The 20,093-nt window shown below is 43.5% G+C and overlaps 1 protein-coding gene across 4 annotated transcripts in view; it reads left to right on the forward strand.

Annotated features, from left to right (window-relative positions):
• Positions 1 to 20,093, forward strand: part of LOC139263987 (beta-1,4-galactosyltransferase 1-like) — a 75,075-nt gene that overhangs the window by 22,879 nt on the left and 32,103 nt on the right. For all 4 annotated transcript variants that reach the window (XM_070880087.1, XM_070880094.1, XM_070880089.1 and 1 more), the window contains exon 2: positions 5,010 to 5,245. In XM_070880087.1, coding sequence (XP_070736188.1) covers positions 5,010 to 5,245 — 236 coding nt within the window. The remainder of the gene's footprint in view (positions 1 to 5,009; positions 5,246 to 20,093) is intronic.

Here is a 20,093-nt window from a genome sequence, read left to right on the forward strand (position 1 = left end):
ACCTCTGACAGTGCAGCATTCCCTCAGCACTGCAGTGGAGTGTCAGCCTAGATTTATGTGCTCAAGTTCCTGGAGTGAGACTTGAACCCACAGCCTTCTGACTCAGAGGAGAGAGTGTTACCCACTGAGCCACAGCTGTACCCCAACAACTTGTACCTGTAGTAAGTAAATCTATCACCCCCTGAACCCCAACAAGTTATAATAAGTAAATCAGTCAATACCTATGGAGTTGTACCCCATGTTTCTAGCAAGGCGTTGGTGTCTTACTGGAGGGGCTGTATCTTGGCGCGGGATATACACCTCTTGGAAAGGGGAGGCAGAAAAAAATATTGGCCTGAAATTTGCGGTGGGTACTAACAGTGATTGAACAACGTTCACTGTTATTGACCTTTGAAACTGACTGCAACTTCATGATTTAGCACATGTGCATCCTGACGTGAATATCTAGAAGTTGTGGTCAGTTATTCACTACTCCGACACTGGCTGCACTGTGGCCCACCGGTACCCACCCCCTCCCCACCCATAGCCGGCAATCGGGGAAATCAGTGAAACAGACGAAAACTATGGCTATTATTTTTGGACACATTTATTTGTATTGCCAAAATGGCCAACATGCCTCCTTTTGTTTCTGATTGGTTCCCTTGGATGATGAGCAAGAATTGAAGTATATTCCATTAGGATTGCAGCAGTGTAAAGTCCAGAATTCTGTTGTGTGTCTGAAAAGTTAATGTTTGATGTCAGGATGACAAGAATGCCACTCCCAAAGCACAGTCCTCTTTCATGAGTAGAGTGCAACTACATGCACATTTTTAAAAAACACAATGCAAATTTGATGACCATTAAAAACCTGATTATATCTGGGAAATACTCAGCGGGTCAGGCAGCATCTGTGGAGAGAACTGGAAGAAGTTAGAGATGTAACAGATTTTTAAGCAAGTGTAGGGGCAGGGAAAGAACGAACAAAGGGGAAGGTCTGTAATAGGATGGAAGGCAGAAGAGATTTGGGGGCAGATTTTTGGCAGCTCTCCACTCCGTTTCTCGCCCCGGAGTGGCAGCAATGGTGGCGGTGAGGTGTTCTGGCCGGGCGGTCAGCCTCCAGCGCCCCGCAGCGATACTCTGGTACGGTTTTACAGCGGCGCAGAGCAACACCACCCAGAAGAGCTGCGCCGGTGTGCAACGGCCCTGGTTGTGACACCAGCCTGAGTTTTGATTCTTGCTGGACCTCTGTGCTCCCCGCAGTGAATGGCTGGGAAATCATGGGGTCCAACGATACCCACTGCAGAGAGGTAAGTAGTGGACTCCTAATGTAAGTGTGATTGTTTGTCCTTTTAATTTTTTTTTTGCGATTTATGTTGTGGTGGCGTGGGCAATGTCTTGGGAATGTTTTTGTGGCTTTTATTTTTTAGGTTCCTCCCCAAGGCGACTCTCGGAGCGCCCCCGGCCCGACTCTTTAGCACGGGCTAGTGCACGCTGCGCCCCCTGACTCAGGCCCCAGCTGCCCAATGTTATTTACTGAGGCGCTAACTTTATTGCCCCGCCGCCATTACCGCCCCAAAAACATCACAGCTGAAAATCCAGCTCCAAATTGGACACAAATAGGATGATGGTTCATGGCAAAAGGAGATGGTAATGGGCCAAGTTAAGAAACAAAAGAGGAGTCAAGATGAGGTGTAAATGGAAATGGCAGAATCATCAACAGCTGCCATGGGTTTAAAAAAAAAAAAAAAATTTAAAAAATAGGGGCAGAGGTTATGGTCTGAAATTGTGGAACTTGATGTTGAGTTCAGAATGGTGTAAAGTGCCTAAAGGTGTTCTCACATTGAACAACTTCTCCTTTGACTTCACTCACTTTCTCCAAATTAAAGGTGTTGCTATGGGAACCCGCATAGGTCCTAGCTATGCCTGCTTTTTCTTGGAATATGTGGAAAATTCTTTGATCCAGTCCTATTCGGGTCCCCTCTGTCACCTTTTGGTACATTGATGACTGTACTGGTGCCATTTCCTGCTCTCGCCCTGAACTAAAACATTTCATTCACTTTGCTTCCAATTTCCACCCTTGCCTCACCTTCACATGGTCCATCTCCGACACTTCCCTTTCCTTCCTCAACTTCTCTGTCTCCATTTCTAGGGAGAGGCTAATGACAAACATTCACTATAAGCCCACTGATTCCCACAGCTATCTAGACTACACTTCCTCCCACCCCGCTTCCTGTAAAAATCTGTTACATCTCCAACTTTTTCCAATTCTGTCGAAGGACCATCGCCCTGAAACGTTAACTCTGATTCGCTCTTCACAGATGCTGCCTGACCTGCTCAGTATTTCCAGCCTTTTCTGTTTCTATTTCAGATTTCCAGCATCTGCAATATCTTGCCCATTTTGAATTAAATTAATTTCCCGAGGTGAATCAGACGCAATATCTGGAACTTAAAAATAAATTCATGTTAATTGAATGATTACTGGTAAAATGAGTAACATAATTTGATGCACGTTACAAAGTGGCTGCTAGTATTACAAAGCATCAGATAAAGGAACAAAAACTGTAGCTGGTAATGGAAGTATCAACACATGCAAGCTCTCCGAAATAGCAACAGCTGTGCAAGTTTGACCGGATACCATTTCAATTAAAAACAATTGAATAATAAACTCGCTGTGAAACAGACAGCAATTTTCATTCAGTAAAAGTTGCAAGACTGCAATTTTTCCATTTTTAAAAAGCTGTGTTCAGTTTTTGACAGGACACAGGAAAATATTTTACACCATAGAGAAAGGCCAATCAAGAGCCAGAAGACAGAATTAAAGGCAACTATAGATATGGACTTGACAATTAAAGGCAATTTACAACAAAAACAATGACGGGCTGAAACAAATAGCAAGTGACTCAGGCTGATTGCTTTGCAGAGCTGTGCAAAATATCAGGAGTGAAATGGCACTGGAACTGTCCTCAACTTGAACAGTGAATCTGTATTAGATTGAGAGGTCACTGAGGGAAGGTGAGGTTAGTGAACCATTTCTTCTTTGGTGAAGTCCCAACATTCCATTACTGGATTGAGATTCCCAGCCACCCCTTCCCTGCCCCCCTCCCAAAAAAAGCAGGTGAATTTTCTCGGGGCTACTCCCATTCTTTCGTTGTAATTTCCTTGCACCATTGAAGTTACAGCGAGAGAGCGGGAGAAGTGCAGAGAGAATTCACTCCCAAAGTTAAGGGGGGCGGGGGAAGAAAGAGTACAGAGGATTTAATTACTGCGAAGAATATACATTATTGAGAAAATAAAATAAACATACTGCACTGGGAAAGTGCAACACAGGAAGGAAGAAACGGGAATGGCAACAAGTGAATGATCAGGAGAAAGATAACTTTCCTTTACCAGAAATCTACAGGTAGATTGGAGGACAGAGATGGACAGAATAATAAGGGAAAGAAATTGGTTAGGAGCTAAAATCTAAGATGCGATTTAAGACTGGGGACTGTGAAAGGTTCAGGGAAACGGTCGGATCCCTGAAAGATCACAAGGATGTCATGATACTGGGAGATCAAAGCTGACAGTTTTCCTGACTTCCTAGTTTCTCTCTTCCTAGAGAAAATGGGGTCCCTTCTCAATACAAAATAGAGGTTTGCCGAGATGGGTGAGAAAATGTAAAGAATGTTACAAATTACAAATAAAAACAGTAATGGACAGGCTGAGGCATCAGAACATAAGAATTAGGATCACAAGTAGGCTGTACGGCCCCTTGAGCCTGCTCCCCCATTCAATAAGATCATGGCTGATCTTTCACCTCAACTCTACTTTCTCACCCGATCTCCATGTCCCTTGATTCCCCTAGAGTCCAAAAATCGATCTCTCTCAGCCTTGAATGTACTCAACGACTCGAGCAACAAAACTGACATATCCTCGCCCCCCTGGGTGCTCACGCTCGCCCCCCCTAGTGCTCGCCGCACCCATCCTTTCGCTTCACCGTGCCCCCCCTCCCCAGCGTGCTCTTCTACTTCCTCCCCCAACCCCCCCTCCTCCCAAGCTCGCGCTCTCCTCCCCCACGCTCCCCCCAAGCTTGTGCTCTCCTCCTCCCTCCCCCCCCACCCCCCCAAGCTCGCGCTCTCCTCTCTTTTTTTCCTTCCCCCCCCCCCCAGCTCTTTTTCCTTCCCCCCCCCCAGCTCTTTTTCCTTCCCCCCCCCCCTTCTCCTCCCCCCCTTCTCCTCCTCCTCCTCCTTCTCCTTCCTTCTCCCTCCTTCTCCCTCCTTCTCCCTCCTTCTCCCTCCTTCTCCCTCCTTCTCCCTCCTTCTCCCTCCTTCTCCCTCCTTCTCCCTCCTTCTCCCTCCTTCTCCCTCCTTCTCCCTCCTTCTCCCTCCTTCTCCCTCCTTCTCCCTCCTTCTCCCTCCTTCTCCCTCCTTCTCCCTCCTCCCTCCCTCCCTCCTCCTCCTCCCTCCTCCTCCCTCCTCCTCCCTCCTCCCTCCTCCTCCCTCCTCCTCCCTCCTCCTCCCTCCTCCTCCCTCCTCCTCCCTCCTCCTCCCTCCTCCTCCCTCCTCCTCCCTCCTTCTCCCTCCTCCTCCCCCTTCTTCTCCTCCTCCTCCCTCCTCCCCCTTCTTCTCCTCCTCCTCCCTCCTCCCCCTTCTTCTCCTCCTCCTCCCTCCTCCCCCTTCTTCCTCCTCCTCCTCCTCCTCCTTTTCCTTCTTCCTCCTTCCTCTTCTTCCTCCTGTCCCCCCACACCACTGCTCGGGACTTGCAGCTGATGGGAGGCACGGTCGGTCGCAGGGTCCCTCTTCTGGTTCGGCGTCCCACTTCTCTCTGCCCCCACCCTGTCTCTCGCCGTTGGGGCCTCTGGTCCTGCTGCTCGCAGCACGCGCATGGAACGATTTGGGCCAGGAGGGAGGCGGAGCTTGATGTACACCTGTCTGTCAAAAAAAGCGCAGTACAAATAGTTAGTCCCATTATTTTTAGCTGAACAAACATCTGAACTCTGACTCTGTGCATAACCTTTTTTAACTAATTGTGGATTCTTTTATCTCCTGTAGTGGGACCACTCAGAATAGAATTTTCCCAGTCTATTAACCTGGAAGAAGTGAAACAGATTAATTCGTTAGTGCGTGAGGGAGGCCATTTTACTCCAACGGAGTGTACAGCTCTTCAGAAAGTTGCTGTCATCATTCCATTCCGCAATCGTGATGAGCACCTTAAATACTGGCTTTATTACTTGCATCCAATTCTGCAGCGCCAGCAACTCGACTATGGAGTGTATGTCATTAACCAGGTAAGGAATTGCTTCTGTAATGTAATTAAACATCCCTACAAACTTGACATTGTCCTTGCTGGCCTGATAGCAGAAGGTTCATGCTCTGGATTTTTCACCTGCCTGAGATGGTTGGTGCTGTGCCCAGTGACTTTACTGGGGCCACTCTCATTAACATATTTTCAGCACGCTCTGTGTTGTTGCCCCCTGCACTTTGGGGCTTGGGTGGTGGGGTGACTAATTGCTGAGCACAATACTACTAATAATCAGTTTATTGCTTCATGCTGTAGTTAAGCATAGATGTGATCATAATTGCTATGTGGATAGCAAAATCTTTGTGATGGAAATAAATTTCGGTCTTTATCTCATGGGGAAAAAAAAGCTAAGGTCAAAACGGAGGCAGTTCCTTCACGTCCCAGGTACGGTAATTTAGTGGTTATGTTACTGGACTAGTAATCCAGAGGCCTGGACTAATAATCCAGACGATGAGAGTTCAAATCCTACCAGTTTGTGAATTTGAATTAGAATTAATTAAAAAAAAAAAATCTGGAATAAAGTTGGAATCTGTAAATGTGTCAACTAACCTGTTAGATTGTCATAAAAACCCAATTGGTTTGCTAATGTCCTTTTAAAGAAGTTAAACGTTGTTGACTGCAAGATCTGCAGGCGTTATAATGGAAAAACTACACGTGCGCGGTAATTTAAATAGGCTGCACAGGCCCTTAAATGGGCCGCGCACCCAAAAAACAAGTAGTGGGAACATTGGATGACTGACCTCTGAAATGGCTTAACAATCCATTCAGTTCAGTTACCGCCACAAAGAATAAGAATAAAATTGGACGTATCATTTGGCTGCAACACTCTTCCATTGGGCATGTCCTTGGGGCTGATTTTTAGCTTGTTGTAACAGCTAACATATTTTAAAGTTATTTATGGAAGCACGCTCCTTATTAGAAAATGTGATTCTAAGAATTTTCTCAGCTGGTTTCTCTTTAATGGTGATATTATGTACTTTTCATTGTATGTAGAAGCTGAGATAATACAAACATACAAAAACAGTTAAAGACTTGCTGGACCATCCAACCTGTCTCACATAGTTGTCACTAACTCTCTTAATCTATAGAAATGTATAATGAAAGGGTGTTTAATTGGTGTTTCTCTGAGCCATTGAGTTCATTGTAATCATGTGGATCTGTAAGTTCATTAGTAGCAGAATAAGTTGTCTGCATTTTGGCATTTATAGATATATGCTACACAAATTTCTTCAGTTTTTACTTGCGATCTAGAAACTGTTCAATCTGACTTGCTTTGTGATGGTAGAATTATAGTGATAGCTGTATGTTATTACTGTAGTCTGGGAAAACTACATGCCTTAATGGGAAAAATACTCTTCTTTTCAGCTGTAATAGAGCCAATGAATGTGTATCTACTGAACTGTGTCCCCATAATTTTAATGCAAGATAACTTGGAAAGTGTTAGGATCCTTCTAGCAATGTTATGGGGATGTATCAGCTCCCATTAGTCATAAAAGCAGGGTAAAAAATGCAAAATAAAACACAGATGTATTTATTGCAACTTGTTAATAATGCTAAGCAGTTTTAAAATCTGATGTGGATTAGCACAGGACATATTTAATTTTATAATTAAAGCTCCTTCTAACTTTTTCAGCCTCTATGTACAAATTGGAACATTCATCCTGTTGCAAAGCCACCCAGGGGACAGGATCCTTACAACAACTTTGCACCATGTGTAGATTAGATGGTTTAGCACTTTGCTATATACAAGGCCTTGTTAATTAATTTTGTCCTGTTATTGGTGCTACATCGTCTGTTAACTCTTAATGCTGGCAAAGGTCAAACCTCAACTTATTTTTATTCCATAACGGTGTACTTTTTAAAAAAAAAAGTTTGTTTTGCAAGTTTTGATATTTTCTTGTGTGAAATCACCAGCACCATTGTGGCTGAATGTAATTTGACCCCAGTTCACTTCACTTTGGTCTCTAGCCAGTATTGGTTCTTGGTTTCACAATCTGTGTTCTGAATTCTTTCCCAGTGACAGAACCATATGACCCCATGTTATGGTTCTTGCTTTTTCCAGCACCTTTTATTCTTGTGAAAATCAGTTGAGCATTCATCAGCCGATCACATCTCATATGAACTGAAATCTGCGTCTTTAACTTTTTTATTGCAGTGTTAATGTAGCCCAGATCTAAAAGTTAACCCAATCCACAGTAAACAGTTTATTATACTGCACATAGGAAGCCCGCTGTCTTTCCTGAAAATCTTAAAAGGCAGACAGTATTATCTTTCTTTATACAGACTAAGCAATTCTCCAGATTTATTTTATGAAGAAAGTAATTAGAAGCAGCCGAAACATGGCAGATGCTATGCAACACAATAATTGTACGAGATTTGGAAGCAGTCCAGAAGGAGTTATCTCACCTCATTTCAGTTCAATTTTTTTAATGGAGCAAAGCAGCATCTGTCTGGGGGCTAAGCATTCCAGATGGGGTGATCAGTAGTATTCTGGAAAGGAAGAGGATTTTGCACCACTGCCTCTGTCACTAGCATGTGATTGATTGACTTGTTGCCTTCACAACATGGAATGCAACATTGAGATTACATACAAGGGATAATTTTCTGACTTTGTGCTATTGATGGGGAGCCTCAACCCCTGGCCCGTGCACGTTAGAAAATCAGACATAGGAGCTGTACGCTATTTTCCAGACGTTTACTTCAATGCTTGAACGATTGTGTGTTAATTACAACCAAAATTTCTACATGTGCTGCTGGCAGGAGAAATGTAAAGTTGGAAAATTACCCCCTTTTTAAAGAGAATGGAATCTAATACTGTTGGCACTGTGACTTTCACTTTGATTTCACTCTGGCCCTGAAGTTTGTGGGGGAAGGTTTCTGAGACACGGTGAGACAAGGGGAATCTCTTCAGCAACAGAGTACCAAGGTTACTATTTGCTGGATCCATAAAGAAGATTTTTTTTCCAGGTAAACTCCATTTTGCTCCAGTAACTTGTTCCCAAAGGTCAGCTGATCCTAGACTTCAAGGTTTTGAATTCCTTCATTCTGACTTAATGCAGGAAGCTTAGTGAGATGTACTGGCAGTGCCAAAGTGCTGTCACTTGGCCTGATGTTGATGCCTTATTTTCAGATTTGGTTAGGTGTTGCTTTACTTCAACTGAACAGCGTTCTGGTCACCAAATGAATGCTCTTTGATTAAGCTGGGATCCCGCAGTGGTTTAGATGAGTTGGACTTCCTGTAGACTGGAACTTGGGAGGGTGTTGGAAAAGTCTTGACAGGCCTTGATTGGAACCCCTGCCGCCAGCATCTTTTGCAGGTTGGAGCGCCCACCTAAAGAGGAAGTTGGTCCACGGTAGCATGGGATTCTCCCCTCATCACTCTAAGTAGAGAAGTTGAATTGAACTTGGCAGCACGTCTGATAATGAATTCTGAAGTATTGAGTATGCAGCAGCAGGATTAAGTGAGTACGCACTAAAGCAACTATGGTCCGTTGCAACAGCAAAGTGGATGGGATTTGATCCCCAAAATTTTGCATTGACTTTGTCCCTGTCCCTGTTGGGCATTGGTATAAAATCAATTACTCGGATGTTACAGCACAGAAATGCCGAGGGAATGCAAAAGGAGTTTCTGATGTCCTCAGCAGTCCTCAAATGTCTTATCTTGGCAGAGAATGTTTCTGTATGCCTTTAAATTTCCCCTCATTGTACATACTTCATAAATCTTAGGTGGTGAAAGTGACTCCTTGGACATTGAAACCTCTAGCCCCAGCATCAACCAACTTGTTCAGATACTTACACAGTGGATCAGTAATTTGCATGAATAGTCACAGTTTGCTTGGTAACATCTCCCCAGACTTTCAGCTGACAGCATGATTAAAGGAAAATGGATTTCAGCAAAGGTTGTTACTAAATTATTAGTGGAAAGTATTTGAGATGAACTAGGTGAAGGGCCAAGGCCCACAATGCAGGGTACTATCAATGCTGGAAAGAACGAGAGAGAAGATACAAAAATTGGTGATTAGGTGACCCCAAGCTTGAGTTTTAAATGCTTGTATATTGTACCTGGCAGGGAAAATGGAGAAAATTAGGGATTCTGGGTGCAGGAGGCAGTTTCCTGAATTAGTACAGTGAGGATGCAGCGATGTTCATAGAATCATAGAAATTTATAGCACGGAGGGAGACCATTTTGGCCTATTGTGTCCGTGCCGGCCAACCAGAAGCTATCCAGCCTAATCTCATTTTCCAGTTCTTGGTCCGTAACCCTGTAGGTTGCAGCATTTTAAATGCACATCCAAGTATTTTTTAAGTGGTGAGGGTTTCTGCCTCTACCACCTTTTCAGCCAGTGAGTTCCAGACCCCCACTACATTCTGGGTGAAGATATTTCATAAGAACAAAAGAACATAAGAATTAGGAACAGGAATAGGCCATCTAGCCCCTCGAGCCTGCTCTGCCATTCAAAAAGATCATGGCTGATCTGGCCATGGACTCAGCTCCACTTACCCGCCCGCTCCCCATAACGCTTAATTCCCTTATTGGTTAAAAATCTATCTATCTGTGATTTGAATACATTCAATGAGCTAGCCTCAACTGCTTCCTTGGGCAGAGAATTCCACAGATTCACAACCCTCTGGGAGAAGAAATTCCTTGTCAACTCTGTTTTAAATTGGCTTCCCCATATTTTGAGGCTGTGCCCCCTAGTTCTAGTCTCCCTGACCAGTGGAAACAACCTCTCTGTCTCTATCTTGTCTATCTCTTTCATTTTGTTACATTACACTCTGTCCCCTCTTCCAGGTCATCTATGTATATTGTAAACAGTTGTGGTCCCAGCACCGATCCCTGTGGCACACCACTAACCACCGATTTCCAACCCGAAAAGGACCCATTTATCCCGACTCTCTGCTTTCTGTTCGCCAGCCAATTCTCTATCCATGCTAATACATTTCCTCTGACTCCGCGTACCTTTATCTTCTGCAGTAACCTTTTGTGTGGCACCTTAACAAATGCCTTTTGGAAATCTAAATACACCACATCCATCGGTACACCTCTATCCACCATTCTCGTTATATCCTCAAAGAATTCCAGTAAATTAGTTTCCCCTTCATGCATCCATGTTGCGTCTGCTTGATTGCACTATTCCTATCTAGATGTCCTGCTATTTCTTCCTTAATGATAGCTTCAAGCATTTTCCCCACTACAGATGTTAAACTAACCAGCCTATAGTTACCTGCCTTTTGTCTGCCCCCTTTTTTAAACAGAGGAGTTACATTAGCTGCTTTCCAATCCGCTGGTACCTCCCCAGAGTCCAGAGAATGTTGGTAGATTATAACGAATGCATCTGCTATAACTTCCACCATCTCTTTTAATACCCTGGGATGCATTTCATCAGGACCAGGGGACTTGTCTACCTTGAGTCCCATTAGCCTGTCCAGCACTACCTCCCTAGTGATAGTGATTGTCTCAAGGTCCTCCCTTCCCACATTCCCGTGACCAGCAATTTTTGGCATGGTTTTTGTGTCTTCCACTGTGAAGACCGAAGCAAAATAATTGTTTAAGGTCTCGGCCATTTCCACATTTCCCATTATTAAATCCCCCTTCTCATCTTCTAAGGGACCAACATTTACTTTAGTCACTCTTTTCCGTTTTATATATCTGTAAAAGCTTTTACTATCTGTTTTTATGTTTTGCGCAAGTTTACTTTCGTAATCTATCTTTCCTTTCTTTATTGCTTTCTTAGTCATTCTTTGCTGTAGTTTAAAATTTACTCAATCTTCTAGTTTCCCACTAACCATGGCCACGTTATACGCATTGGTTTTTAATTTGATACCCTCCTTTATTTCCTTGGTTATCCACGGCTGGATATCCCTTCTCTTACCGCCCTTCTTTTTCACTGGAATATATTTTTGTTGAGCACTATGAAAGAGCTCCTTAAAAGTCCTCCACTGTTCCTCAATTGTGCTACCATTTAGTCTGTGTTCCCAGTCTACTTTAGCCAACTCTGCCCTCATCCCACTGTAGTCCCCTTTGTTTAAGCATAGTACGCTCGTTTGAGACACTACTTCCTCACCCTCAATCTGTATTACAAATTCAACCAGACTGTGATCACTCATTCCGAGAGGATCTTTTACTAGGAGATAGTTTATTATTCCTGACTCATTACACAGGACCAGATCTAAGATAGCTTGCTCCCTTGTAGGTTCTGTAACATACTGTTCTAAGAAACAATCCCATATGCATTCTATGAATTCCTCCTTCAGGCTACCCAGTGCGATTTGATTTGACCAATCGATATGTAGGTTAAAATCCCCCATGATTACTGCCGTTCCTTTTTCACATGCCTCCATTATTCCCTTGATTATTGCCCGCACCACCGTGAAGTTATTATTTGGGGACCTATAAACTACGCCCACTTTTTCCCCTTGCTATCTCTAATCTCCACCCGCAATGATTTAACATTTTGTTCATTAGAGCCAATATCATCTCTCTCAATTGCCCTGATATCATCCTTTATTAACAGAGCTACCCCACCTCCTTTTCCTCCTTGTCTATCCTTCCGAATTGTCAGATACCCCTGTATATTTAATTCCCAGTCTTGGCCACCCTGCAACCACGTTTCTGTAATGGCCACCAAATCATACCCATTTATAATGATTTGTGCCGTCAACTCATTTACTTTATTTCGAGTGCGTTTAAGTAGAGTGTTTTAATACTAGTTTTTAAACCATGATTTCTAGTTTTGACCCCTCCTGCAGTCCCTTTATATTCATACATATTGTCCCTTCCTATCACCTTGTGGTTTACACTTACCCCACTGCTACTCTGCTCTGTTGCTTCCTGCCTTTTGCATTCCTCCTTGGGGTCCTATTCATCTGAGCTCTCACCTACTCTAACTAGCTCAGAGCCCTCTCCTGGGTTCTGAATACTCCTCGCATTGAGGCACCGAGCTTTCAGGCTTGCCTTTTTATTACACTTTGACCCTTTAGAATTTTGCTGTACAGTGACCCTTTTTGTTTTTTGCCTTGGGTTTCTCTGCCCTCCACTTTTACTCATCTCCTTTCTGTCTTTTGCTTCTGTCTCCATTTTGTTTCCCTCTGTCTCCCTGCATTGGTTCCCATCCCCCTGCCATATTATTTTAACTCCTCCCTAACAGCACTAGCAAACACTTCCCCCGAGGACATTGGTTCCGGTCCTGCCCAGGTGCAGACCGTCCGGTTTGTACTGGTCCCACCTCCCCCAGAACCGGTTCCAATGCCCCAGGAATTTGAATCCCTCCCTGCTGCACCACTGCTCAAGCCATGTATTCATCTGAGCTATCCTGCGATTCCTACTCTGACCACGTGGCACTGGTAGCAATCCCGAGATTACTACTTTTGAGGTTCTACTTTTTAATTTAGCTCCTAGCTCCTTAAATTCGTCTCTTAATACCTCATCCCGTTTTTTACCTATATGCACCACGACAACTGGCTGTTCACCCTCCCTTTTCAGAATGTCCTGCACCCGCTCCGAGACATCCTTGACCCTTGCACCAGGGAGGCAACATACCATCATGGAGTCTCGGTTGCGGCCACAGAAAGGCCTATCGATTCCCCTTACAATCGAAACCCCTATCACTATTGCTTTCCCACTCTTTTTCCTGCCCTCCTATGTAGCAGAGCCACCCACGGTGTCATGAACCTGTCTGCTGCTGCTCTCCCCTGATGAGTCATCCCCCTCCACAGTACCCAAAGCGGTGTATCTGTTTTGCAGGGGGATGACCGCAGGGGACCCCTGCACTAACTTCCTTGCACTGCTCTTCCTGTTGGTCTTCCATTCCCTATCTGGCTGTGTACCCTTTACCTGCGGTAAGACCAACTCACTAAACGTGCTATTCACATCATTCTCAGCATCGTGGATGCTCTGGAGTGAATCCACCCGCAGCTCCAGTGCTGCAATGCGGTCCGTCAGGAGCTGGAGGTGGATACACTTCCCGCACACAGTCATCAGGGACACCGGAGGCGTCCCTGATTTCCCACATAGCACAGGAGGAGCATAACACATGTCCGAGCTCTCCTGCCATGACTTAACCCCTAGATTAACTTAATTTGGCAACAACAATGCCAAATGTTACTTACTGATATAAAACAGAAAAAGAAAAACTACTTACCAATCACTTACCCCCTTGGCTGTGACGTCACCGTTCGATTTTCTTTTTACTTTTTTGCCTTCTGTCCGCGCTGTAGCTGCACCGGTACGCCTCTCGCCGACCCCGGACTCTCACTGCTCCGAGCTCCTGCCTCCTTGACCGACTGCTCGAACTGCCCGACTCCCGCCGGCTTTTATAGGCCTCTCGACGACCCCGGATTCGCGCTGCTCCGAGCTCCCGCCTGCTCGACCTCATATCTCCTCTAAACCTCCCCCCAATTATTTTAAATCTGTGCCCTCTGGTTATTGACCCCTTTGCCAAGGGAAACGGGTCCTTCCTATCCACTCTATCCAGGCCCCTTATAATTTTATACACTTCAGTAAGGTCTCTCCTCAGCCTCCTCTGTTCCAACGAAAACAGACCCAGCATCTCCAATCTTTCCTCGTAGCCAAAATTCTCCAGTCCAGTTAACATTTTTGTAAATCTCCTCTGCACCCTTTCCAGTGCAATCACATATTTCCTGTAATGTGATGACCAGAACTGCACACAGTACTCTAGTTGCAGCCTAACCAGTGTTTTATACAGTTCAAGCATAACCTCCTTGCTCTTGTATTCCATGCCTCGACTAATAAAGGCAAGTAATCCATATGTCTTCTTAACCACCTTATCTATCTGGCCTGCTACCTTTGGTATCTGTGGACCTGCACTCCAAGATCCCTTTGTTCCTCTACACTTTTCAGTGTCGTACCATTTAATGTGTATTCCCTTGCCTTGCTAGACCTCCCCAAATGCATTACCTCACACTTATCCGGATTGAATTCCATTTGCCACTGTTCTACCCACCTGACCAGTACATTGATATCTTCCTGCAGTCCACAGCTTTCTTCTTTATTATCAACCACACAGCCTATTTTAGTGTCATCTGCAAACTTCTTAATCATACCCCCAACATTCAAGTCCAAGTCATTGACATATACCACAAAAAGCAAGGGACCCAGCACTGAGCCCTGTGGAAACCCACTGGATACAGCCTTCCAGTCACAAAAACACCCATCAACCATTACCCTTTGCTTCCTGCCTCGTAGCCTATTTTGGATCTAACTTGCCACTTTGCCCTGGATCCCATGGGCTTTTACTTTCGTGACCAGTCTGCCATGTGGGACCTTATCAAAAGCTTTGCTAAAATCCATATACACTGCATCGTACGCACTGCCCTCATCGACCCGCCTCAAAATTCAGTCAAGTTAGTTCGGCATGACCTTCCCTTAACAAATCCACGTTGATTGTCCTTGATTAATCCATGTCCTTCCAAATGAAAATTTATCCTGTCCCTCAGGATTTTTTCCAATAATTTTCCCACCACTGAGGTTAGACTGGTATGTTTTTAGTTTAGGGCCTATGTTATCAAATCTTGGCTTCAGGGTAGCATGTATTCTCAGGAGCTTTGCAAGATCACCAAATTTCCACTTGTCCCACTGTTTCAAGGTTTAACTTAGTAATTTTTTTCTGTTGGTGTATGCTGACAAGTAAGATGTTTACTGTCCTGATGGCACTGTTTTTGCTTGGGTAGCCAATATAAGTCTGGGGATAATAACTTGTATTTATATAGCGCCTTTAATATAGTAAAACGTCCCAAGACGCTTTATAACAGTGTTATAAGACAAAACCGATAAATCTGACAATGGACCACAAAAGAAGAAATTAAGGCAGATGACCAAAAGTTTGTTTAAAGAGGAAGGTTTTAAGGAGAGTCTTAATGGTGGAAAGAGAGGTGGAGAGGTTTAGGGAGAGAGTTCCAGAGCTTGGGGCTCAAACAGCTGAAGGCACGGCCACCGATTGTTGAGCAGTTATAATGAGTGAGGGATGTTCAAGAGGCCAGAATTTAAGGAGCGCAGACATCGTGTGGGGTTGTGAGGTTAAAAACGATTAGAGATAGGGAGGGCAAGGCCTTGGAGTGATTTGTAAACCAGGATGAGAATTTTGAAATCAAGGCATTGTTTAACCGGGAGCCAATGTAGGTCACAAAGCACAGGGCTGATGAGTGATCGTGACTTGGTTTGGATCCCCAGAAGGGACACCCACTGAAGTTTGGAAACTGTTTAGAGTAAATGAGTAGAAAATTCAGTACAGCTACACCTGTTGTTGTGGGATTGTTGGAATCGGAAAATTAATTTGTAATAGCAAAAGAGGCTTGAAGCGATTTTTTATTGTGTCCTCACACGGTGCAGTGGGGCATTTGCTCATCCCAGATATAGGAGCAATATTAATCTGGGATGGATTTAAGGTTTGTGAACAGTTGAGTTGTTGAGGGGGAAAATGAAGAGTTTAGCACAAAAGAGAAAACTGAGCTACTTGGAGGAAATTATTACCAAGGTGATTAATTTGAGATTGAAGGCGGTTGTGTGACCAATTATGTCAGCAAATGAATAAGGATCCTTCTCCAAGAACAGAAAGAAAGTGTATTTTAAAAATAATGTAAAATTATTTTATTGCCCTATGGATAGTCCTGGCTATCAGCAAGATGTCGTGAACCTGCCGTTGCGTTGGGAAGAATGGACATTGTGTTCACACGTGGGTGTGCAATCTGAATATTTAGATTTTCCTTAAGGATCTTAAATATTTGAATATTATCTCCATTTGAACCTTGTTTTATCCAGAGTGTACAATCCCAGGCTCTTTGACCTTTCCTTATAGCTGTGCCTTATGCTAGGTAGCCGTTCTTTACAGCACTGCACCATGCGTGGTACCTGTTCATCAGCTTATCCTTGTCCGATTTGAATTTGATCACCAGCAGCGATTGTGTGGCACTCCTTGAATCTCTGGATTTCTGGAACTTTGGTTTCTTTAGTTTCTTCAAAATTATTGACTTCGATTTGGCATGGGATGGTGGTGATTGTGTGGCAAACAGGTAGAGCAGTCTTCTGGCATCATTCCTTTCTTTTTAGTGGAAAAACTTCTAACTCTTTCACTTAACTTGGGAATTGTGCTGCTGTTGCATTCCCACTCAGCTTTCTTGCACAGAATGCAGCATGAAGTAGGTATGTGCAAGGCAATAGTCTGTTGTATGGAAAGGAGGAAAGCTGATCTTCAATCTAGTGCTTATTTATAATGAACCCAATTAGGTTATGGAGTCCTCATCTTATTCTGCTCCCCGTCAGGGCAGGAATTTCCTGCCTTTGTTTATTCAGTAGCCATTATTTTGACACCCTCAAGAACTACCATGCTCATTTTGTATAAGTAAAGCAGCTGCGTGGAGTTATTTTTCAGTTTTACTGATCATTATGCCGTTGCGTTGGTAGCTCGGGTAGTAAATGCTCTGGATCTGCTGTTCTCCAAGATAGCCTGAACAAGCATGTCTTCAAGAGTTCCAACCTAAATTTCTGCTCCTCTTTTGTATGTTGAAATTGGAAAGTTGAGGAAGTATGATTAATCAATTACCACAGGAATGAGCTCCTTCACGTTTTAACAGGAGTTTAGTCTTCACCCCTGACCTCCCCCACAAACCTTTAGGTTTTCTGTTTCAGACCACAGACATTGTTAGTTTAATAGGTTCCTTTTCCATTGCTTGTGGGTTCATTTCTGCATTCAAATAATGAGATCCTATATGCTGTGGGGTAAGTCATTTGACTCGATACAATGTGAAATTGTTTAAATATAGCTGATTTTCCTTGATGGAAGTTCCTATTTGTATGTGGAAGTTGAACTTCATTCAAAGAATGGGGAAGACCATATCTGCAGCAGGTAACCTCAACAATGCTTGCTGTGTCCTTCAGATTCTCTCCCAAATTAGTTGTGCTTGAATTTTTTAAAAAAACTTGCCTGTTTTAAATATTCAGAGACGTATTGTATTCTTGAAATGTTTCCTACTTTGATGTAAAATTGAAGTGTCCTGCAGCAAATAAGGTGGAAATTTCTAAACTACTCTGTGATCACAAATGCTCTTGTTGGGAGGGGGAAGAGCCAAACTTCTGGAAATGTTTCTTTTGCTTATTTTAATATTCACTGCACTCATCTTTCTCTTCTTTTCCTTCCCCTCCCCCACCTGCGACCCACTTGCTTTTTTTCTAGATCTGTGCTTGTTTCTTCTGTCTTCTGCAGAACATTTTGAGATTGTGAAGGTTGCAATGGAATCTGATTACACCTATCTCCACCTGCACTAGCTAGCTAAGATGGAGAAGGAAGAACTAGTCCTCTGCTCAGCTGGGCCGGTAAAGTGAAATATACTTTGCACTTTAAGGAACTGGTAATTCTGGACATTGTATGCTTATCTATAACTGGAAGGAAAATGGCCTTTAATTGTATCTCATGTTGATCCTTTATTTTGTGTTAGGCCAAGGGATCCAATGCTGTACAGTAATTTAATCAATTTCTTTTTGCTCCCTTGCCTGATTTTTTAGCACAAGTCAGATTTATTTTGGTTAAGATATTATCTGATGCTTTTACAATTTCGACAGTATGTTTAAGTAGTAACATAGCAGCCATAATTGATGTGACTCGTTAACTGTTGGAAATTGTAACTGAATATATCATGGTGCTCAATAAAGGCAGGATAAACATCCGCCCAGTGGGAGCAGAAAACAAGATCCATGGGATGTTCCTGCTTTTGATCTTTCTTTGCTTGTGACAAATTTTCTGAACCAGATTTACAATGAAGCTTCTCTAGAAAATGGCATTGGTTTGAAATCTCAGCATACTACCTGGCAGCAATAGCTTGCTTGTGATCAGAAATCAAGATCGGTATTTAGAGACTGATAGAGAAGGAGACAGATGAGAATGTTACGTCAAACTCTAATGCTGGCTGGTGAATTAGATTTGCTATCATGAAAGACAAATTAATATTTAGTGACGTGTATGAAGTATTGTTGTACTTGGTATGTATATCTTTTGGTATGTATATCTTTTACTTTCTGGGAAGTACTAGATTAATTCAAAATTGAAACAAGCAAGTTAACAATACCAGATAATCATGTGATTGAAATTTTACTCGTGTGACAAAGGGGAAGTTAATTAGTCGTTTCCACCAATCCACTAAAAATGTGTGAATTACTTCTTGCCTGCCATCTTATGAAAATGGTATATTAGTAAAAAGATTCAACTTGAAGCTCATGCACCTGCAGTCACTATGATCAGTAGCAGCTGGTGACCTTTTTGACATGAGACACAGCTATACCAAGCCTATGTGGTACATAGCAAAGGATGGGTCCTATGAAATCCCACCACCAATCGTATTTTTCATTTTATATTATAACTATGTTTGAATGAGTCCAAAAAAAACGCATCACTCAATGTATATAATGATAGAACGGTTCTACGTTTAGCCACATTCTCCTTTGATTACCTTAATGTCAATTAAAGCTGGTGTCATGTGCCGAGATGTACAAGTTGACCGAGGGGTCAGAACAATTAGATTCTGGCAACAAAATCCCATCCAATTTCACATATTCCAATACCGCAGCTAAGATTTTGGCAATTACAAATGAATGTACAGTAAGTGGGTAGGGTAGCCAAGTGGTTATTGTTTCTGGCCTTGTAATCCAGAGGCCCTGGGAGTCCTCAATATTGACTCTGGATCCTGTGAAATCTCATGTTATGTCAAACATGGGCAAGGAAACAAACCTCCAGCTGATTACCACCTACCGCTCTCCCTTAACTGATGAATCAGTGCTCCTCCATGTTGAAAACTAAGTAGAAGAAACACTAAGTGGAATAAGGGCACAGAATGTACTCTTTATGCGGGACTTCAATGTCCATCACCAAGAGTGGCTTGGCAACAGCTCTACTGACCGAGCTGGCTGAGTCTTAAAGGACATAGCTGACAGACTGAGCCTGCGGCAGGTGATGAGAGAACCAACACGAGGGGAAAAACCTACTTGACCTCGTCCTTGCCAATCTACCAATCACAGATGCATCTGTCCATGGCAGTATTGGTAGGAGTGACCACCGCACAGTCCTTGTGGAGACAAAGTCCTGTCTTCACCGTGAGGACATACTCCATTGTGTTGTGTCCATTACCACCGTGCTAAATGGGGTAGATTAAGAACTGGGCATCCATGAGGTTCTGTAAGCTATCAGCAGCACCGGAATTGTATTCCACCACAATCTGAAGCCTCATGGCCCGGCAGATCTCTTAGTGTACCATTACCATCAAGCCAGGGAATGAACCCTGGTTCAATGAAGAGAGTAAAAGATTATGCCAGCAGCAGCACCAACCAATGTTCCCTTTGCTCTGGAGGTACAGCCTAGCCGGCTCACTGGCATGGAATTTTGAATGGACCACACAGCCTGTTAAAGGAGCTGCGCAGCCCAAAAAGAATTAGAGGGAACATTGCCAGGCATACCTAAAAATGATGTGCCAACCTGGTAAAGCTACAACACAGGACTACATGCATGCTAACAACAGAAGCAGCATGCTATAGACAGAGCTAAGCAATTTCACAGCCAACTGATCAGATCAAAGTTCAGAAGACAAAGATGAACCATCTTCAGCAAGAAGTCTTGGGTGGATCATCCATCTTGGCCTCCTCCTGAAGGGAATGGTGTATAAAAGCAGGGAAGTCCTGCTACAGCTATATAAGGTATTGGTGAGGCAACACCTGGAATACTGTGTGCAGTTTTGGTTTCCATATTTAAGAAAGGATATACTTGCTGTGGAGGCAGTTCAGAGAAGGTTCACTAGGTTGATTCCGGGGATGAGGGGGTTGACTTATGAGGAAT

This window comes from Pristiophorus japonicus, chromosome 1, assembly GCF_044704955.1.
Source record: "Pristiophorus japonicus isolate sPriJap1 chromosome 1, sPriJap1.hap1, whole genome shotgun sequence".
NCBI classification, from domain to species: Eukaryota; Metazoa; Chordata; class Chondrichthyes; family Pristiophoridae; genus Pristiophorus; species Pristiophorus japonicus.